Source organism: Ovis canadensis, chromosome 1 (genome assembly GCF_042477335.2).
Source record: "Ovis canadensis isolate MfBH-ARS-UI-01 breed Bighorn chromosome 1, ARS-UI_OviCan_v2, whole genome shotgun sequence".
Lineage (NCBI taxonomy): Eukaryota > Metazoa > Chordata > Mammalia > Artiodactyla > Bovidae > Ovis > Ovis canadensis.
Genome location: NC_091245.1, coordinates 252,554,509 through 252,577,763, shown reverse-complemented (window position 1 = coordinate 252,577,763; position 23,255 = coordinate 252,554,509). Strand labels below are relative to the sequence as shown.

At 40.8% G+C, this 23,255-nt stretch overlaps 1 protein-coding gene across 3 annotated transcripts in view; it reads right to left on the bottom strand.

The window, feature by feature from the left end:
* NMNAT3 (nicotinamide nucleotide adenylyltransferase 3) overlaps nucleotides 1–23,255 on the bottom strand; it is a 123,619-nt gene that overhangs the window by 43,992 nt on the left and 56,372 nt on the right. For 2 of the 3 annotated variants that reach the window (XM_069564139.1, XM_069564154.1), the window contains one exon: nucleotides 18,070–18,219. In XM_069564139.1, the coding sequence (XP_069420240.1) occupies nucleotides 18,070–18,178 (109 nt within the window). In that variant the 5' untranslated portion in view covers nucleotides 18,179–18,219. The remainder of the gene's footprint in view (nucleotides 1–18,069; nucleotides 18,220–23,255) is intronic. The other variant, XM_069564147.1, reaches the window with a different exon arrangement.

Genomic DNA, 23,255 nt, shown 5'->3' with positions numbered 1-23,255 from the left:
TTTACCTACACTCTTGTGGAAAACACATTTTCTAACTAGATAACAATATTTATGTATACTTTTTTTTTTTTTTGTCCTTAGCATTGCAATGTCTAGTCACAGTGATGTTTTCCAAGTTATTGAGGTTGGTTCTTTCCTTTCCCATTGGCTTCATTGAGGCTATGTATTCATTTAGTGGAGAAGGAAACGCCAACATGACACAGGAGCCTAGCAGGCTACAGCCCATAGGGTCACAAAAGAGTCCAACACAACTTAGCGACTAAACAACAAATTTGTTTATAATAGAGAGAGGCTCATTTGTTACTGCCTGTTTTACACTTTTAGGTTCCCCTCACATCCTGGTTGACCTTCATCACATATTGTTTTTGGAGTATGAGGTTTCATGGTTCTAAGAATCAGGCTGAAAACAAACGCATACACTCAGAGAAGGTGGTCTCTTCCCTCATCCTATTTTCTACTCTATTCCCACCCCGTATTCTTTCCACTCTGGTCCCATTTAGCCACTAGAAGGAACCAACATCATTAGCTTATAAAATCCATTCTTAAATGATTTTGTCCTCTTAAGATTTATTTCCCCTGTAATTATCAGTAACTCATCAATCTCCCCAAGGTCAAACTCTTTCCCAACAACCTCATTTTTAGGAGTATTTATACAGACACATCTTTTCAATGCGTTTTAATTAATGCCCTTTGTGCTGCTGGGAGTGGTACTTTGGTGTCTGTTTTATCTGATGTTGGCCTGGATTTTCTGAATGCTCTTGCATGAGTTCTCTTTACGATCTGCTTAAAAAAGCTGCCAAATGCTGGTGCCCGATTCTCAATGATCTTCACTTCCCATTTAGAAGACAGAGATGGCTGCAGGTCCTGGCGCATTAACCCTGGAGCCGTCTCTTCAGGGAGTTGGAAGTTTGACCTATGGCTGGTGTGGCAGTGGCAGCAGCAGATAGAGACAGCATGGTTTGTCAGGAGATGGGGACCCCTGTGGGCAGATGACAAGAGCACTGGCTATGCATTCTAAGAGTCTGGGGCTTTGTCTTTTACTTGTTGGGCAGGTCACATGTAAAACGTGTCACCTCTCCAGATCTCAAGCTTCCTTATAGCTGTAAAGTGGGAATCTAAACACTCTACAGGACTGTTTTGAGGATGACATTATTCTGTTTGGAAACCCCTGGCATGGAAGAGGTCTATTGAAGGATGCTGTCACTTCCTCACTTCATCCTTTCATCCACAAACTATGTTGCTTCAATCTTTGTTGTTTTTTAAATTATGCTTTTTGAGATAATTGTAGATTTATAAGTAGTTGTAAGAAATAATGTGGAACAGTCCCATGTGCCCTTCACCGTTTCCCCAGTGATGACATCTTCCAGTATGACACTTCCTATCACACCCAGGACGTTGGGACTGACAGAATGCACTGACCCCATTCAGATTTCACCAGCTCCACACTCACTCAGCTGCTCATTTCCTCTCGTCTATAGGTTTTGTGTGTCCACCCTCAACAGCAAACTACATCATAGCTCCCTCACCCTCAGGAACTCTGCGTTGCTCTTTTATCACCACTCCCACCTCCCTCCCGCTGCCCCCAAGCCCTCACGCTAACCCCTGGTAATCACGAGTCCATTCTCATTTATATAATTTTGCCATTTCAAGGATATCATATAAATGGGATCATTTAATATGCAACCTTTTAGGATTGGCTTTTTCCACTCAATAATACTGCCTGGAGTTGACCTAGCAGAAGCCTGAAACTACGCTAGTATGGAATTTGGGACAGACTTAGTTTTTGCACATAACCTTGTACAATCTTGCAACAGAAGCAAGCCACACAAGATATATACCTGGACTCTCCTGTATTAGACAATTTTTCTTGTTCTGAATATCCATGATGCTACAACTGACAAAAACAAAATTGGTATTTCAGACATTTTCTTAAGTCTTTTAAGCTAAAATCACATGCAAGAATAGCCTTTGCAGCTACTAATTTTGATCCCTTTTAGACTGGTATGAAAGTCTGTGTTGAAGCAGCAAACCAATGAAGGCTGCCTTTTGGATATTATGTTTCATCTCTAGTTAAACACTTCCCTGCTATATTCATTTATCATGGTCTTGTGCTCAGCCACTAAGTCGTGACCAACTCTTTGCAATCCCATGAACTGTAGCCACCAGGTTCCTCTGTTCATGGGATTCTCCAGGCAAGAATACTGGAGGTTGCCATTCCCTTTTCCAGCAGATCTTCCTGACCCAGGGACTGAACCCATGTCTCCTGAACTGGCAGGTGGATTCTTTACCACTGAGCCACCCGGGAAGTCATATTCATTTATATCATCTAATATGTGACACACTGTTGTCGTATGCATAATTTTGTGACCTTTTGCCTATTTCCTTATTGGACTGTTCGTGTTTTTATTGAATTTTGAGAATTCCTTTTTTTAAAGTGGGGTAAAATTGTTATATAACATCATCAAAGTCGTTGTGCAAATAGAGTTTGTTTCTTCTTATACTAAGTCTGTTCTATGATCTGGATGCATCCCAGTTTAAGTGTCTGCCCCTTGAAAGATACTTGGAGCGTCTCCAGTTTTTAATTATTATACATGAAGCTGTAATGAACGTTTGAGTACAGGTTTTGTGCAAACGTAAGTTTTCATTTCCCTGGGATAAATGCCCATGAGTGCAATTGCTGGGTTATGTGGTAGCTGCACTTTCAGTTTCACAGGAAACTGCCAACTGTTTCCAGAGCGGTTGAGCCATTTTACGTTCCCAACAGCATTTACAAATGGTCTTGTTCTCTGCATTCTTTCAAGCATTTAGTGTCGTCACTCTTTTTTATTTTAGCTATTTTGATAGGTGTATGATAATACCCTTTTATGTTTATAAAGAAGTTACATTTCCCTAATGACTAATGTTGCCAAACACCTTTTCATGTGTTTATTTGCCATCCGTATATCCTTTTCAGTGAAACGTGCCTTTGTGTCTTTGGCCCATTTCCTTATTAGGTTGTTTGTGTTTTTATTAAATTTTTAGAATTCTTTTTTTTTTAAAGTGAGTTGAAATTGGTATATAACATTATATTAGTCTCAAGTGTACAACATAATAATTCGGTATTTATATACACTACAAAATGATCACCACAATAAGTCTAGTTACCATCCATCATACAATTGGCCCCCTTCCCCATTTAAGAGCCCCTTCAAACCCCTTCCCCCCAGTAACCACAAATCTGCTCTCTGTATCTATGAATTTGTTTTTGTCTGTTCCTTTGTTTTGTTTTTATAGATTGCACACATAAGTAAAATCATATGGTATTTGTCTTTCTCTGTCTGACTTATTTCATGTAGCATGATACCCTCTAAGTTTATCCATGTTGTCGCAGCTGACAAGATTTTCTTTTTTACGGCTCAGTAATATTCCAACGTGTATACATACTACCTCTTTTATATCCATTTACCTATAGATGAGCACTCAGGTTATACCCATATCTTGACTATTGTAAATAATGCTGCAATGAGCATGTATCTTTTAAAATCAGTGTTTTCATGTTCTTTGGAGAAATACCCAGAAGTGGAATAGCTGGGTCACATGATAACTCTATTTTTAGTCTTCTGAGGAACCTCCATACTTTTTTTAAAATAGTGACTGCACCAATTTACATTCCCACCAACAGGGTATTGGGGTGAGATTCTTTATATATTCTGGACACTAGTTTTTTGTTGGCTTTGTGGTTTGCAATTTCAACTCCTTTTGAAGAATCAAGCAGCAAAAAATTAAACAAAAAATATTGATTTGTTTTAGTTTTCTACCTGTTTGGGGAAAGGAGAAGAGTGTGGGGAATGAGGGGGGAAAGCGGGAGGCATTTCATGGCTTATGAGGATATGAGCAATGGCTCCCATTTTTCACAGCATGTACACATGAACTGCAGTGAGGCAGATGGAAACCAGAATGCGGGGAGTCAGGCAGTGTCTGAGGTCCTCGATATGAAGCACACTCACAGGTAAGGCTCTGTTCACTCCCTATCCTGGCACAACTGAGTCTGATGTGAGAGTACCTGCTGTGGAAACTGCCCACTTAGAGACTCTTTCAGGATCTGTTTCCTTCTATGTCCCAAGGTAGACACAGAAGGAAAAGGAAAATGCTGATTTGTTATTAAATCAGAAAAGCATCTCCTCTCAAAAGAATGTGAAACCCTTAAAGCCTCACAAGACAAGGAACAAATTATCCTGGTACCAAACAATTGCTGGAGTAATTCAACATTCTTAAATCTATCTTCTCCAGAAAAATCTCTTAAATTAGAAATGTGAAAATGAAGAGTTTTTCAGACCAGGCTGGAGGACTGCCCATGAATATATATTAAACTCACTCTATCTGATTAATAAATGTCCATGTGAGCCCAAGATTAAGATAACATGCTGAGCTTATATAATATTTACTCACTCTCTGATAATATCTCCAAAAGCCCAGAAGACCCAGATCTGGGGTTGCCGCTGCCTTAAATAGAATTATTATAGCTTAATTTCCCTCTTTATCTCAGATTGCAATGTACCAGTGTATCATGGTGCATTTAATTCTCTCTATATTCATTGTGTAGTAGAGGACCAACATTAAAGCCACAGGGGTAGCACACTGGACACTGACCAGACATTTTTATTTAACACAGAAAAATGCTGGTGTAAATGATACTGAAATAAATATGCTCTGATTTAAAATGCAAGTTCCTGAAAGGAAATCTTGGGAGCCATAAAATACCATTCCCCTCCTCAAGGTTGTCCAAAGGGAAAAAAGTCAGACAAGGCTTTCAACTGGGTTGTTATCTTTATGATGCAATTTAATCTGGGATGCTACAAACACGCGGGGCAGGATCGTTAAGCAATAACATCATAAAATACCAAGAAGGGGCTAAAGAAAACAGGAGAAACTGTATTGCGGTTTTCTCACTTTCACGCAAAGATGTGAGAATATTATGTTAACCTGTCTGGTGACCACAGGGAACTGCTCTGAGCCTGCACTGGGTGGGGCCTGCTCCGATGCAAGTGGAGAGACCAAATGTATTGGGTTTGTCACGTGGGTTAGACCCAACATGTGTGTCATCTCATTTAGGCCTTTTGATAAATAACTTTAGAGATTAGGAGATAGTTTCCTCATTTATCCGTTTATTCATGTAATTAACTAGTAAACTGTTTTATATCAATTTATATTCAGGAACTGTTACTTTATTCAATAAGTTATAATGTTTATTTTTATGCTCAAATTATCCTGTATTTTATCAGTGGGAATCCCTTCAAGCTGGCTCCTGTGTGCCATGGACATTTAGACATGTCCCCATTATTGAAGTACTTTCATATTTTCTGGCACCACAAGATGTTCCAAGTTCAACATCTTCCTTGCCCCAGCCCCAGAACTGATCATTTTACCAAGGAGAGCTTTTCATACAGAATAGTATTTAGAAACCAAGATTAGAAATGTTAGATGGTACTATTGCTACTGGAGTATAATTATTTCTAGACCCTCTCAGCAGATAGGAATAAGCTAGACAGTAAAGCATCTGCCTGCAATGCGGGAGACCTGGGTTCGATTCCTGGGTTGGGAAGATCCCCTGGAGAAGGAAATGGCAATCCACTCCAGCACTCTTGCCTGGAAAATCCCATGGACGGAGGAGCCTGATAGGCCACAGTCCATGGGGTCACAAAGAGTTGGACACGACTAATGAATGACCTCCTCCTCCTGTACAGATGTCTATGTATGTGTGTCTGTATGCATACTGACAAGACGTATCTGTTTATCTCTCTAATCTAGTTTACCTATCTATCCACGAGTTCACATTAATACCTTCAATTGCAATACCACACCAGGAGGGTATTTCTAAGTTCCCTCTGTTTTATCTGTAACTCCATTGTTCAAGACTGAGAAGCCTGACTTTCATTACCCATAAGATATTTAATTACTGCTTAATCCTAGGATACCCAGGATTGGGCTTCCCTCACAACTCAGTTGGTAAAGAATCTGCCTGCAATGCAGGAGACCTGGGTTCAATCCCTGGGTCGGGAAGATTCTCTGGAGAAGGAAATGACAACCCACTCCAGTATTCTTGCCTGGAGAATCCCATGGACAGAGGAGCCTGGCAGGCTACAGCCCATGGGGTTGTAAGAGTTGGATACAACTTAGTGGCTAAACCACCACCAGGATACCTAGAAAAGAGTTTCAGATTGTTAGCCCATGACTCAGGGAAAAAGAAATCTACTTATTAGAGTTGAATATTTGTTTACAGTTGACTTTGTGATCCCAAGCAATGTGGCAACCGACCATCTTTTAAACATAAAGTTCATATTTGCAGCTTTTCTTGAGAAATCAGAAGGTATGGCTCTCCCCACCTTTGGACAGGGCATGAGTGCTTTCCCAGGGTTTGCTGTCTCCCCTACAAATAATCCCTTCTTGCTCTTGTACATTCAAACCCCACTTCACCTGGACCTCTGCCATTCCTGGAAGGACCTTCTCCACCACTGCCTCCTTTTCCTCTCTCTCATTCCCTCCATTCTGGTGGTGAATGCTGCCACTCCAATAAAAGCATTTCACAAAGAACTGGCTCCATGCTGCTAACCCAATATACATGATTTTTCAGCTTTGTTTAACTTGACCCCTTAGTAGCACTGACACGGGATGCCCCATCTTTCCTGTGACAAAACTGCTCTGGTTCCTTCCCACTTGGTGGCCTCCTCACCCTTCTGCACAAGCTCACCCTCCTTTGTTCATTTCAGCTCAATTCAGTCACTTAGTTGTGTCCAACTCTTTGTGACCCCATGGACTGCAGCACGCCAGGCCTCCCTGTCCATCACCACCTCCTGGAGTCTACTCAAACTTATATCCATAGTGTCAGTGATGCCATCCAACCATCTCATCCTTTGTTGTCCCCTTCTCCTCCTGCCTTCAATCTTTCCCAGCATCAGGGTCTTTTCCAGTGAGTCAGTTCTTGGCATCATGTGGCCAAAGTATTGGAGTTTCAGCTTCAATATCAGTCCTTCCAATGAATATTCAGGACTGATTTCTTTTAGGATGGACTGGTTGGATCTCCCCGCAGTCCAAGGGACTCTCAAAGAGTTTTCTTCAACACCACAGTTCAAAAGCATCAATTCTTCAGCACTCAGCTTTCTTTATAGTCCAACTTGCACATCCATACTTGACTATTGGAAAAATCATAGCTTTGACTAGATGGACCTTGATTGGCAAAGTAATATCTTTGTTTTTTAATATGCTGTCTAGGTTGATCATAGCTTTTCTTCCAAGGAGCAAGCATGTTTCTATTTCATGGCTGCAGTTACCAGTTGCAGTGATTTTGGAGCCCAAGAAAACAAAGTCTGTCACTGTTTCCATTGTTTCCCCCATCTATTTGCCATGAAGTGATGGGACCAGATGCCATGATCTTCGTTTTCTGAATGTTTAGCTTTAAGCCAACTTTTTCACTTTCATCAAGAGGCTGTTCATCTTTGCTTTCTGCCATAAAGGTGGTGTCATCTGCATATCTGAGGTTATTGATATTTTTCCCGGCAATCTTGATTCCAGCTTGTGCTTCATCCAGCCTGGCATTTTGCATGATGTACTCTGCATATAAGTTAAATAAGCAGGGTGACAACATGCAGCCTTGATGTACTCCTTCCCTGATTTGGAACCAGTCTGTTGTTCCATGTCCAGTTCTAACTGTTGCTTCTTGACCTGCATACAGATTTCTTAGGAGGCAGGTGAGGTGCTGTGGTATTCCCATCGCTTTAAGAATTTTCCAGTTTGTTGTGATCCACACAGTCAAGGGCTTTGGCATAGTCAATAAAGCAGAAGTAGATTTTTTTTTTTTCCTGGAATTCTCTTGCTTTTTCAATGATCCAGTGGATGTTGGCAATTTGACCTCTGGTTCCTATGCCCTCCTTTGTGGGGCTGCTAAATGTTGTGGCTCCCTGGAGCTTATGCCTCCTATGGCTCTCTCTGTGATCTCACTTACCCCAATGGGTATCTTCATTTATAACATACAGGGAACTTGCAAACGTCCATCTCCAGGCCTGTCTTCTCTGAGTTCTAGCCACTGCCTTCTCTCAGATGTTTCACAAGTCTCTCAAAGTCAACAGATATGAAGCTGAACTTGTTCCCCCCCCCAGTCTGCTCTACCTCCAGACTCTTTCTGCTGTGGTGGCTCTTTCTCTATCCCCCAGACCCAATCCATTAAGAGGTCAGCTTCAATCTCTAATGATCTTCCTCATCTGCCAACTTCTTTTCATTGCCATGTCACCCTCTCATCCAAAGTATTGCTCCGATGGCCCCTTAACTGGCTCCCCTCCCTTCCCTAACTCTACAGTGTTAGTATATTGTGTGTGTGTGTGTGTGGGGGGGGGGGTGGCAGACAGAAAGAGGAGGGAGGGAAAGGCAGATTTTCTCACAGCTCTTAGGATGAAAAGAAGACTGCTTAACAATGGCCTGCAAGGCTCTCATAGTTCCCTAACCTCCTACAGCACTCCCCGCTGTTCTTGCTTCTCAGTTATTGCATCTGTTCATCCCTCAGTGGGCAGCCATGTCCTCTTCCCCATGGGGCATTTATACATGGGCTTTCTTGGTCAAAGAATGCTCTTTTCCTGTATCCCCTAACCCCGGCCAACTCACTTCCAACCTAAAATGTGCCTCACTAATTCTTCTCTAGCTCAGTCCTTTGATTTTCAGAAACACTTTCCCTGGACTTGCTGTCTGTGTCTAGCTGCCTCCCTGTTCACACTGATAGCATTAGGAATTTGGCTCAAAGGCATTTTCACCTCTGTGGGATCTGATTAACACCTGCCTTCCTGTTACAGACTGAATACCTCTGGTCCCCTCCCTAATTCATATTTGGGACCCTACTCTCTGATGTGATGGTATTAGGAGATGAGGCCTTTGTGAGGTGCCTGGGATTAGTCAGGGTCATGAGGGAGGGGCCCTCATGACTGGGATTCATGCCCCTATAAGAGTCCTGAAAGAGCTTGCTTTCTCTCTCTGCTCTCTTCCATATGAGGACATGATGAGAAGTTGGAGTCTGCAGTTTTGAAGAGGGCTCTCAGCAGGATCCAATCATGCTAGCACCTTGATCTCAGATTTCCAGCCTCCAGACTGTCAGAAGTAAATTTCTCTTGTTTACAAGCCACCCAGTCATGGCATTCTTGCTTATAACAGCCTAAACTGACCAACGCACTCCCCCAGGGGCACAGGGTCCACTCTTGTTATCTCTGCTCTTGCACAGTTCCCAGCAAGACATGTGCTCAAGAAGTTTGTTGAGTAAATGGAGACAACATGATGTGGTGGCTACAAGCATAGACTCTGGGGAAGACTGGCTCTACCCTGTGTGTGATGTCAGGCAAGTCACTCAAATTCTCGGAGCCTCAGTTTCCCCATCTGTTAAACAGGGAGAGTGACAGCACTCACCTCATAGGGCTGTTATGAAGATTCAGTGATCTTTGTTTAAATGTAATGCATTCAGAATATTACCTGACAAATAGTAAGGATGATATGTGTTTGTTAAACATGTAAAATGAACAGGTACTAAATAGTCATTGAATGAATAAGTATTAATGAACCAGACAGAAAATATGATTTTTAAAAAGAAATACAAGTGGGCTATTACTCACATATAGGCCAATGGCCAGATCGTGTTGACTAGATATAACAAACTAAGTAACAGAAAACAAGATTTAAATTTAATTCAACCTGCATTAGTAAGTCTGTGACTACTGTTGGGAAAACAACTTCTTACAACTGGGAATACATCCAGCATCTTAAGAGAAATGGGGACTCAAATTCTTAATATATTCAATGAAAGCTTTAGGTATGTCTGATGCTATTGACTAGTCATATGTAGGGCTGAATTATTTCTGTCAAAAAATCAGCAAAACAAGAATAAAACTCCCAAATGAACTTTTTATAAACCACCCACAGCTACCACACAAATTCATCCATCAAAGGTTTGAGAATCTTCTTTGAGAGGTCCCCATGCAGCACCTAGTACAAGGCAAGAAAGCACCATGACTAGAAGACAACACTATAAAACACAGAAATCACACATTCCTACCAGCCCTTATCATATTCTTGAACATTCTTTCAAGTAAAGGAATATTAAAAAAAATATCTGGTTCCTCATTTCTTCCTTTGAGCATGTATGACTTTGTCAGGGTATTAACAATGAAAACCTTCAGGTCTAGTTTTCATCCAACATATAATTTTTTTCACTATAAAGGGGAGTATTATCATAGGACTAAAGACAGTTAAAAAGTTTTTGATATAGTGTTTCTGTCAGTTTTTAAGGTTTTGTTGTTGCTTTGGAAGAAAAAAAAAAGGCAGGACAGTTATGGTATTAAGAAAGGGTGCTTGGCAAAGGGGAAAGAGCTCAAAACAACAAAGTAATTAGAGCTACTGCAGCAAACTAGGAAGACACTATTAGTTTCTACTTAAAGGTACTACATAAATTGCTTTAGCTTGTTTAGTTCAATTTATATGCACACAATATCAAATTTAAATTGTGAGTTGTTTCAGTGAAAATGCACCAACAGAAGGGAGATTTCATTTTCTTCATGAAAAAAGAAAGTCAGCTGTGAGGCCAGATTTTCATCCAGCCTTAATTGTGAGCTGATTCTGATTGAGAGAAAAGGCTCTGTTTAAATATTTGTCCCAGGAGAGACAAAGGGTTGGGTGAAGACTTGGTGCACAGTTCTGCTGGCTGTGGGAGGCTGCAGCCAGCAACTGGGGCTGTGGGTCAGGGAAACTGAAGCCAAGCTGTGCAGAAAAGAAATTCATACCACACACCAAGACCTGGTGCTCCCTACCTTACCAGCCTCCTCTCCCTCCCGTGTGCTGGAACAAGACTCTCTTCCACCCCCACAATTCACCTGTGCGGCTTTCTCTGCAGACAGCGCCCGCTAAACAGCGCTTGCCTAAGTCTCTTATGTTCTTTAAGCCTTTGGTGTCACCTCTTCCAAAAAGCTTTCTCCAACCCCCAGGTGGGAGACATCTCTCCTCTGCACCTAGTGCCACAATCATGTATTTCTCATCACTTATGCTGTGTATCCAGTTTGGGCAGGAGATGCAATTTAATCAATTCTATTTCCAGCAACAGTGCCTGGCATGAAGAAGACACAGCAGGTATCTGAATAATGTTGAAAGATGTCAACCTGCTGGGTAACATGCAAAGACACAGCCAGCAGAATCCATTCTGGATTTTCAATAATGACTGGGTACTTTCTATGGAGGAATGATTGAGAATAAAGGCAAAAAGATGCTTGAGGTCCTACGTGAGGCCCCTCTACCTATTAATACCTTAAATAATAGGGTTCAAGCCAGTCTAACTTGTCTCCCACCCACTTCCCTGTTTTGGGTCATGCTTCTGGTAAGGTCTTATTTAAACATTTTTTTATTGAACATAAGGTCACAAAGATTTTCTATGTTTTCTTCTAGTTTTAGGTTTTTACATTAAAGTTTATGATACATCTTGAGTTAGCTTTTGTATATGTACAGGCTTTGGGTTGAGTGTTTTCTCTGGGGCAAGTGTGATGGAAGAATATTCAGTAGTTCCACACCTACTGGTGAAGGTGAAAGAGGAGAGTGAAAAACCTGGCTTAAAACCCAACTTTAAAAAAACAAAGATCATGGCATCTGGTCCTATCACTTCATGGCAAATAGATGGGGAAAAAGTGGAAACAGTGGCAGACTTCCTTGGCTGCAAAATCACTGTGGACGGTGACTGCAGCCACGAAATTAAAAAGTGTTTGCTCCTTGGAAGTAAAGCTATCACAAGCTTACACAGCATTTTGCCAAGAAAGGTCTCTATAGCCAAAGCTATGCTTTTTCCAGTAGTCATGTATAGATATAAGAGTGGGATCATAAAGAAGGCTGAGCGCTGAACAATGATGCTTTTGAACTGTGGTGCTGGAGAAGACTCTTGAGAGTCCCTTGGATAGCAAGGAGATCAAAACAGTCAGTCCTGAAGGAAATTAACCCTGAATATTTATTGGAAGGACTGATGCTGAAGCTGAGCTCCAATACTCTGGCCAGCTGATGAAAAGAGCCGACTTATTGGAGAAGACCCTGATGCTGGGAAAGACTGAGGACAAAAGAAGGGGGTGACAGAGGATGAGATGGTTGGATGGCATCACTGACTTAATGGACATGAGTTTGAGCAAACTCAGGGAGATAGTGGAGGACAGGGAAGCCTGGCATGCTGCAGTCTATGTGGTTACAGAGAATCGGACATAACTTAGTGACTGAACAACAATTTTTTGAAAAGATTATTCTTTCTCTCTTGCGTTGTCCTTTGCAACTTTGTCAAAAAATCAATTGTCTATGTCAGCGGAGAGAAAAATTTGGTGTTCTCTATTCTGTTACATCGATCTATTTTCACACCAATACCCCGCTGTAACAAGTACTGTGACTTTAGTCTTAATATCCAGTAATTTAATCTCCCAACTTTGTTCTTCTTTTAAAAAATTACTTTGGTGCATTTCCATATTGATTTTACAATTGGCTTATCATTTTTTACCAAGAAAAGCTTACTGGGGTTGAGTTGAATCTGTAGGTAAATTTGGAGAGAATTGAAATTTTAACACTGTTGAGTTTTCCAACCCACAAGAACAAGGCATGTCTCTCTATTTTAGTAAGGTTGTCTTTATCTCAACAATGTTTTGTTGCTTTTAGCATGTAGGTCTTGTACACTTTTGCTGGATTTATCTCTATTTATTTTTTCTATGCTATTGTAAATGGTATTATTTAAAATTTTTAACATGATTCTTTGCTGTGTGTATATAGAAATGCAACTGACCTTTATATATTGATCTTATATCTAGCAACACTGGCTTTCCTGGTGGCACAGGTGGTAAAGAATCTGCCTGCAATGCAGAAGACCCAGGTTCAATCCCTGGGTCAGGAAGATCCCTGGAAAAGGGAATGGCAACCCACTCCAGTATTCTTGCCTCTTCTTCATATCTTCTGCTTCTGTTAGGTCCCTACCATTTCTGTCTTTTATTGAGCCCATCTTTGCATGAAATGTTCCCTTGGTATCTCAATTTTCTTGAAGAGATCTCTGCTGAAGAAGAGGTGGCAAGACTACACAGAAGAACTGTACAAAAAAGATCTTTATGACCCAGATAATCACGATGGTGTGATCACTCACCTAGAGCCAGACATCCTGGAGTGTGAAGTCAAGTGGGCCTTAGGAAGCATCCCTACGAACAAAGCTAGTGGAGGTGATGGAATTCCAGTTGAGCCATTTCAAATCCTGAAAAACGATGCTGTGAAAGTGCTGCACTCAATATGCCAGCAAATTTGGAAAACTCAGCAGTGGCCACAGGACTGGAAAAGGTCAGTTTTCATTCTTCTTAGGTTATTATATATATTTTTAATCAAAGTATATTCTGATTCTATTTTATCTCCTTTGAATCCTTAGGAGTTAAAACTGTTTGCCTTTTTTTAGTGGTTGCATTAGGGTTTATAGTATGTGTCTTTACCTTATTTCAGTCTACCTGTAAGTGATATTATACCACTTCATGTATAGAATAGAAACCTTACAATAGTATTCTTCTATTACTCTCCTCCCAGGTTTTCTTTTTTTGATACTGTTGTCATAAATTTTACTTCTACTATGTTATAAACTCCATAATATATTGTTATTTTTGTTTAAATGGTCAATTATCTTTTAAAGAAATTTAAATAATAAACAACTTATATATTTGCCCATGTAGTTATCAGTGCTCTGTATTCCTTTGTGGGGATCCATCATGTGTGGTATCATCTTCCTTCTGCCTAAAGGACTTTGGTATCTCTCATGGTGCAGGTTTGCTGGTGGTGACATCATCCAGGTTCTATAGATTTGAAAATGTCTTTACTTTGTCTTTGTTTTGAAAGATATTTTTTGCCAGATATAGAATCCTAGCTTGACAGGTTTTTTCTTTCAGTACTTTAAAGATCTATTCCACTGAACTCCCTTGTGCTGCATTCAGAAGCAAGAAATTTACTATCTTCCTTATTTGTTCTTCTGTAGCTGCCTTTAAGATTTTCTCTCTATTATCTGTTTTGAGAAATTTGATTATTATATATCTTGGTGTTGTTTTCTTCATGTTTCTTGTGCTTGGGGTTTGTTGAGCTACTTCATGAAATCTGCTTTCATCAAATTTGAAAACACTTCAGTGATTATTTTATCAAATATTTTTCCTGTTCTTCCTGTTTTTTTCCTTCTATTGAACTAGTTCAATTATATTAGGATGATTTAAATTATCATGTATTCTTTTCTTCCTTTTTAAAAATTCTTTTTTCTCTTTATGCTTCATTTTGAATTGCTCCAGTTTGGATACATAGTTTTATCTTCAAGTTCAGTAATCTTTTCTTCTGCAATGTTTAATCTGTTGTTAATCATAACCAGTTTAATTTTCATCTCACATACTGCAGTTTTAATCTCTAGATATGAGCCTTTTTATATTTTCCATGTCTCTACTTAATTTTTGAACATATATAATATAGTAACTTTTAAGATCCTTGTCTGCTAATTCTAACATCTGCATCAGTTCTGGTTCAATTTTCATTGATTGATTTTTCTCTTCATTATGGATATGAGTATAGACTTCAATTATTTTTTTCCACAGAAAACCAAACTGCCCTCCAAAAATGTTTTATCATTTCCCACCACTACCAACACATGGGAGTGCTCATTTCCCTCCCTCTCCTGCCAACACTGAATTTGACAGCCTTTAATCATTGTCATGCAGAGTTCCAAAGAATAGCAAGGAGAGATAAGAAAGCCTTCCTCAGCGATTAATGCAAAGAAATAGAGGCAAACAACAGAATGGGAAAGAATAGAGATTTCTTCAAGAAAATTAGAGATACCAAGGGAACATTTCATGCAAAGATGGGCTCGATAAAGGACAGAAATGGTAGGGACCTAACAGAAGCAAAAGATATGAAGAAGAGTGGCAAGAATACACAGAACTATACAAAAAAGATCTTCACGACTAAGATAATCACGATGGTGTGATCACTCACCGAGAGCCAGACATCCTGGAATGTGAAGTCAAGTGGGCCTTAGAAAGCATCACTATGAACAAAGCTAGTGGAGGTGATGGGATTCCAGTTGAGCCATTTCAAATCCTGGAAGATGATGCTGTAAAAGTGCTGCACTCAATATGCCAGCAAATTTGGAAAACTCAGCAGTGGCCACAGGACTGGAAAAGGTTAGTTTTTATTCCAATCCCAAAGAAAGACAGTGCCAAAGAATGCTCAAACTACCGCACAATTGCACTCATCTCACATGCTAGGAAAATAATGCTCAAAATTCTCCAAGCCAGGCTTCAGCAATATGTGAGCCATGAACTTCCAGATGTTCAAGCTGGTTTTAGAAAAGGCAGAGGACCCAGCGATCAAATTGCCAACATCCTTTAGATCATGGAAAAAGCAAGAGAATTCCAGAAAAACATCTATTTCTGCTTTATTGACTATGCCAGAGCCTTTGACTGTGTGGATTACAATAAACTGTGGAAAATTCTGAAAGAGATGGGAATACCAGACCACCTGACCTGCCTCTTGAGAAACCTACATGCAGGTCAGGAAGCAACATTTAGAACTGGACATGGAACAACAAACTGGTTCCAAACAGGAAAAGGAGTACGTCAAGGCTGTATATTGTCACCCTCCTTATTTAACTTCTATGCAGAGTACATCATGAGAAACACTGGGCTGGAAGAAGCACAAGCTGGAATCAAGATTGCCGGGAGAAATATCAATAACCTCAGATATGCAGATGACACCACCCTTATGGCAGAAAGTGAAGAGGAATTAAAAAGCCTCTTGATGAAAGTGAAAGAAGAGAGTGAAAAAGTTGGCTTAAAGCTCAACATTCAGAATACTAAGATCATGGCATCTGGTCCCATCACTTCATGGCAAATAGATGGGGAAACAGTGGAAACAGTGTCAGACTTTATTTTGGCGGGCTCCAAAAAATCACTGCAGATGGTGATTGCAGCCATGAAATTAAAAGACGCTTACTCCTTGGAAGAAAAGTTATGATCAACCTAGATAGCATATTCAAAAGCAGAGACATTACTTTGCCAGCAAAGGTCCGTCTAGTCAAGGCTATGGTTTTTCCAGTGGTCATATATGGATGTAAGAGTTGGACTGTGAAGAAACCTGAGTGCCAAAGAATTGATGCTTTAGAACTGTGGTGTTGGAGAAGACTCTTGAGAGTCCCTTGGACTGCAAGGAGATCCAACCAGTCCATTCTAAAGAGATAAGTCCTGGGTGTTCTTTGGAAGGAATGATGCTGAAGCTGAAACTCCAATACTTTGGCCACCTCATGCAAAGAGTTGACTCATTGGAAAAGACTTTGATGCTGGGAGGGATTGCGGGCAGGAGGAGAAGGGGACGATAGAGGATGAGATGCCTGGTTGGCATCACCAACTCTATGGGCATGTGTTTGGGTGAACTCTGGGAGTTGGTGATGGACAGGGAGGCCTGGCGGGCTGCAATTCACGGGGTTGCAAAGAGTCGGACATGACTGAGCAACTGAACTGAACTGAAGTGAATCTTTGTCAGTCTCACACTATTTACTCCTATAATAGATACTTATTTTTCTAATTAAAAACTTTTTTTGGCTGCCCTATGCAGCATGTGGTTAGTTCCCAGATCAGGGACTGAACCCCTGTGCCCTCTGCAGCAGAAGTGTGAAGTCTTAACCACTGGACTGCTAGGGAATTCCCACAACAGATATTTATTCAGCGTCAGCTATAAGCCTAGTGACAGATGGTGGCAATTGTGTAGTGTTCAAGCAATCATAGTAGTTGCCCACGTGGTGCTTATTATCTTGTGATGCTTACTTTTTTATTTGCATTTCATTGATTATTAGCAATCATAGTTGAGAAATTTTTCTCATTTATTGTCCAGTTATATTTCTTCTTTGCATATGGCTTAGTAATGTTTACTGACCAGTTTCAAGTGAATTGTTTGAATTTTTATTCCTATGTAAGAGCTATTCATTTACTAAGAATAAATACCTATTTCACTTTTTGAATAATTAAAAATATCTTATAAACAAAGATTTTTTAAAATAAATTAACATTTGTATGCAATTTCTTTGAAGAAATGGTTTACATTTTACTCAAATATTTTTTTCTATATTGAAAGTAAACAGAAATTGATTTGGCATTAAAAACATGGCCCTTAAAGACAAACATTTTTGAGTAATGAAAAAACACAAAAAACATATATTAATACATAAGATATTGTGCTCTTGCTCAGTCATATCCAGCTCTTTTTGACCCCATGGACTGTAGCCTGCCAGGCTCCTCTGTCCATGGAATTTTTCAGGCAAGAATTCTGGAGCGGGTTGCCATTTCCTCCTCCAGACATAAGACAGACATAAACACATAATGAATAAAACTTTCATATGTATCTGACATCAACAAATAAATGGCTTACAGTCTTTAGAAATAATCAAGCAGATCCAAAACGCTATTTTACTCTTTTAATAGTGAAATGGAAAGTCAAAGAGATGAAACATTCCCACATTAAACATTTCCAGCTGATTAGATATTTCTGGCAAAGCCATGCCATCTGTATTAGAAATGCCCTATATACAAGACTTAATTTGTAATTGTCTAAGATCTATTCTTTTGAAGGAGAAAATGTCAAAATCCCCATTATAGAATATTTGCTTACCCACTGAAGAGTAGCAGGAGTTCTCAAAGGCATGTACTATGTATTCATCTGGCTGTTTGGGTAATGCTTCCTGGGGCACCAGGAAGGGATCCCCTGATTGAGACACAGGTTCTATAACAGGCCCAGTGTCTTTGTAGCATTCATGGTCAACATGAAGTGGACAGGGGTGTAGTGGATCCTAAGAAGCATTTCAACTCTATGGCCAGGGGTGTGACTGACATACATCATATGGCTAAGGAGTGTTGGCCCTCTGAATATGATGGAAGAAATGTATGTCACCACTTGTGCTATGAGCAGCTTTAATAATGGGGATGATGACAGCAGCCAGCAAAGCCCCCAAGAGCCCAGCTCCCCAGTTCCTCCCAGAGGCCTGGCCCCTGGACTGACCTGTCTGGTGAAGGTGGTCTCTGGCCACCTCAAACAAGCGCAGGTGCATGTTGGTGATGGGGTTGAAGGAGCCACAGGCCAGGAGCACCACAGGGATTCGGCTCTTCATCCTGTCGGACACATCCGCACCCGCTGCTGCAGCCACCCTGCCTTCATTGGGGCAAAAACTCGCATCAGAGAGTTGGCACCAAGATAAGCGTACAATTACTGAGATAGCTGTGAAACTTGAATGGCATCTAAAAATTACAGTTAATGTGGATTTCTTGATTTTTATGATTGTTTGTTGTGGTTATGTAGGAAAACGGTCTTATCAGACATAAACAAAAAGTTTTTGTAGGTTACAAAAGGAGAAGACAACTGTCCAAATCAGTGTCTCTGAACCACATACAGGCCATTATTTCTTATTTGTAAGATGACTGAGGTGGTAAGAATAACAACATTAACAGGAGGCTTACCATGGCCAGGAACTGAGCCAAAGTATATCCCTTATCTCAACAAACCCTTCCAAGTCAATCCTGAGTGGTTACTTATAGGAGCTTAGAAGCTGCAAGGTCAAGACTAGAACCCAGGCAGCCTGACCTAGAAACCATGTTTTCTTGTAACCTCTATACTCTTCCTGTGCTTTAAGGATCACCTTAGGGTCAAAAGGAGTATGTAAGATGCTCCAAATGCCACCTCTGATAGTCCAAACAGAAGTCACAATGCCCCAGAGCAGAGGAGTGGTACTTTTAAAAAATTTATTTTAAAATAATTTCAGACTTACCAAAAAAAGCTGTAAATCTTATACAAAGAATTCCTATGCACAGAATCCCTAAATGTTAACATCTTACCACACTTGCTATATCATTTATTTTCTCTCTCCATATACACATGCATACATGTATATACCTATAAATAACTTTTTTCTGAAATGTCTGAAAATAATTTTTTTCTGAAATGTTTGAAAATAATATTTCTTTACCTCTAAACACTTCAGTATGTATTTTCTAAGAGCAAAGACATTTTCCTATATAACTGCAGAGAAACGATTAAAATCAGAAAATTAAGTACTATTAATTTACTATAAATTAACTACTATTAAGCTACAGTACTATTATCTAATCTATAGATCTTTTCTGATTTCACCCATTGTCCTTTATCTGGAGCCCTAGCATTCTGAGGTGGTCAGGCCATCCCGTTTGTCCCCTCACTGTGTAGCTTTCAGCACCAGGGAAACTTGGTTAAAGTGAGGTTAAAGTAAAGAGGTTGAAGTTTAAGGTTAAAGTAAAGCAGAAAACAGCCTGGGCTAGAGGACAGGCTGGCAGACAGGGCTCTCTTAACTCTGAGGCACTGCCTCCTACAGTGTTGGTGAAGTGCTCCACTGGAGTTTAGGCCTTGGTTTGAATCCTAGTTCTGCCTCTTACTGGCTATGTGACCCAGTGCAAATCACAGTCCCTTTCAAGCCTCAGATTCTCCATATGCAGAATGGGGACATTATTACTTACACTTCCAGGGTTGTTGTAAGGATAAATGAACTATGGATGGAAAATGTTTGGGTGCACAGGAAGCATCTAATAAATAACCACTGTCACTGTGATGATGATGATGCAATGATAAAAAAGGTGTTGCTGTTGACCACAGTGATGGAGGAGGGGAGGGGGAGAGGTGGTGGCAATATGTTTGTGATTCAGTTCAGCTCAGTTCAGTTGCTCAGTTGTGTCTGACTCTTTGCAACCCCACGAACCACAGCACACCAGGCCTCCCTGTCCATCACCAACTCCCGGAGTCCACCCAAACCCATGTCCATTGAGTCAGTGATGCCATCCAACCATCTCATCCTCTGTCGTCCCTTATCCTCCTGCCTTCAATCTTTCCCAGCATCAGGGTCTTTTCAAATGAGTCAGCTCTTCACATTAGGTGGCCAAAGTATTGGAGTTTTAGCTTCAGCATCAGTCCTGCTAATGAACACCTAGGACTGATCTCCTTTAGGGTGGACTGGTTGGATCTCCTTGCAGTCCAAGGGACTCTCAAGAGTCTTCTCCAATACCACAGTTCAAAAGCATCAATGATTCGGCGCTCAGCTTTCTTTATAGTCCACCTCTGACATCCATACATGACTACTGGAAAAACTATAGCCTTGACTAGACGGACCTTTGTTGACAAAGTATTATCTCTGCTTTTCAATATGCTGAGCAGGTTGATCATAACTTTCCTTCCAAAGAGTAAGCGTCTTTTAATTTCATGGCTGCAGTCACCATCTGCAGTGATTTTGGAGCCCCAAAAAATAAAGTCAGCCACAGTTTCCCCATCTATTTCCCATGAAGTGGTGGGACTGGATGTCATGATCTTCGTTTTCTGAATGTTGAGCTTTAAGCCAACTTTTCACTCCTCCTTCACTTTCATCAAGAGGGTCTTTAGTTCTTCTTCACTTTCTGCCATAAGAGTGGTGTCATCTGCATATCTGAGGTTACTGATATTTCTCCCGGCAACCTTGATTCCAGCTTGTGCTTCATCCAGCCCAGTGTTTCTCATGATGTACTCTGCATAGAAGTTAAATAAGCAGGGTGACAATATACAGCCTTGACATACTCCTTTTCCTATTTGGAACCAGTTTGTTGTTCCATGTCGTTCTAAATGTTGCTTCCTGACCTGCATACAGGTTTCTCAAGAGGCAGGTCAGGTGATCTGGTATTTCATCTCTTTCAGAATTTTCCACAGTTTATTGTGATCCACACAGTCAAAGGCTTTGGCATAGTCAATAAAGCAGAAATAGATGTTTTTCTGGAACTCTCTTGCTTTTTCTATGATCCAGCATATGTTGGCAATGTGATCTCTGGATCCTCTGCCTTTTCTAAAACCAGCTTGAACATCTGGAAGTTTGTGGTTCACGTATTGCTGAAGCCTGGCTTGGAGAATTTTAAGCATCATTTTACTAGCGTGTGAGATGAGCGCAATTGTGCGGTAGTTTGAGCATTCTTTGGCATTGTCTTTCTTTGGGATTGGAATAAAAACTAACCTTTTCTAGTCCTGTGGCCACTGCTGAGTTTTCCAAATTTGCTGGCATATTGAGTGTAGCACTTTTACAGCATCATTTTTCAGGATTTGAAATAGCTCAACTGGAATTCCATCACCTCCACTAACTTTGTTCATAGTGATGCTTCCTAAGGCCCACCTGACTTCACATTCCAGGATGTCTGGCTCTCGGTGAGTGATCACACCATCATGATTATCTTGGTCATGAAGATCTTTTTTGTACAGTTCTTCTGTGTATTCTTGCCACTCTTCTTTATATCTTCTGCTTCTGTTAGGTCCATAACATTTCTGTCCTTTATAGAGCCCATCTTTGCATGAAATGTTCCCTTGGTATCTCTAATTTTCTTGAAGAGATCTCTGCTGCTGCTAAGTCGCTCCAGTCGTGTCCGACTCTGTGCGACCCCATAGACAGCAGCCCACCAGGCTCCGCCGTCCCTGGGATTCTCCAGGCAAGAACACTGGGTGGGTTGCCATTTCCTTCTCCAATGTATGAAAGTGAAAAGTGAAAATGAAGTTGCTCAGTCGTGTATGACTCTTCGCGACCCCATGGACGAGACCTACCAGGCTCCTCCGCCCATGGGATTTTCCAGGCAAGAGTACTGGAGTGGGTTGCCATTGCCTTCTCCGAAGAGATCTCTAGTCTTTCCCATTCTATTGTTTTCCTCTATTTCTTTGCACTGATCACTGAGGAAGGCTTTCTTATCTCTCCTTGCTATTCTTTGGAACTCTGCATTCAAATGGGTATATCTTTCCTTTTCTCCTTTGCTTTTTGCTTCCCTTCTTTTCACAGCTATTTGTAAGGCCTCCCCAGACAGCCATTTTGCTTTTTTGCATTTCTTTTCTTGGGGATGGTCTTGACTCCTCTCTCCTGTACGATGTCATGAACCTCCATGCATAGTTCATCAGGCAATCTGTCTATCAGATCTAGTCCCTTAAATCTATTTCTCACTTCCACTGTATAGTCCTAAGGGATTTGATTTAGGTCATACCTGAATGGTCTAGTGGTTTTCTCCACTTTCTTCAATTTCAGTCTGAATTTGGCAATAAGGAGTTCATGATCTGAGCCACAGTCAGTTCCCGGTCCTATTTTTGCTGACTGTATAGAGCTTCTCCATCTTTCGCTGCAAAGAATATAATCAATCTGATTTCGGTGTCAACCATCTGGTGATGTCCATGTGTAGAGTCTTCTCTTGTGTTGTTGGAAGAGGGTGTTTGCTATGACCAGTGTGTTCTCCTGGCAGAACTCTGTTAGCCTTTGCTCTGCTTCATTCCATACTCCAAGGCCAAATGTGCCTGTTACTCCAGGTGTTTCCTGACTTCCTACTTTTGCATTCCAGTCCCCTATAATGAAAAGGACATCTTTTTTTGGGTGTTAGTTCTAGAAGGTCTTGTAGATGTTCATAGAACCATTCAACTTCAGCTTCTTCAGCATTACTGGTTGGGGCATAGACTTGGATTACTGTGATATTGAATGGTTTGCCTTGGAGATGAACAGAGATCATTCTGTCGTTTTTGAGATTGCATCCAAGTACTGCATTTCGGACTCTTGTTGACTATGATGGCTACTCCATTTCTTCTAAGGGATTCCTGTCCACAGTAGTAGATATAATGGTCATCTGAGTTAAATTCACCCATTTCAGTCCATCTTAGATTGCTGATTCCTAGAATGTCTATGTTTACTCTTGTCATCTCCTGTTTGATAACTTCCAATTTGCCTTGATTCATGGACCTAACATTCCAGGTTCCTATGCAATATTGGTCTGTACAGCAGCGAACCTGGCTTCTATCACCAGTCCCATCCACAACTGGTTGTTGTTTTTCTTTGGCTCCATCCCTTCATTCTTTCTGGAGTTATTTCTCCACTGATCTCCAGTAGCATATTGTGCACCTACCAACCTGGGAATTTCATCTTTCAGTGTCCTATCTTTTTGCCTTTTCATACTGTTCATGGGGTTCTCAAGGAAAGAATACTGAAGTGGTTTGCCATTTCCTTCTCCAGTGGACCACATTCTGTCACATTCTGTCAGACCTCTCCACCATGACCCATCCGTCTCGGATGTCCCCACATGGCGGGGCTTAGTTTCATTGAGTTAGATGAGGCTGTGGTCCGTGTGATCAGACTGGCTAGCTGTCTGTGATTGTGGTTTCAGTCTTTCTGCCCTCTGATGCCCTCT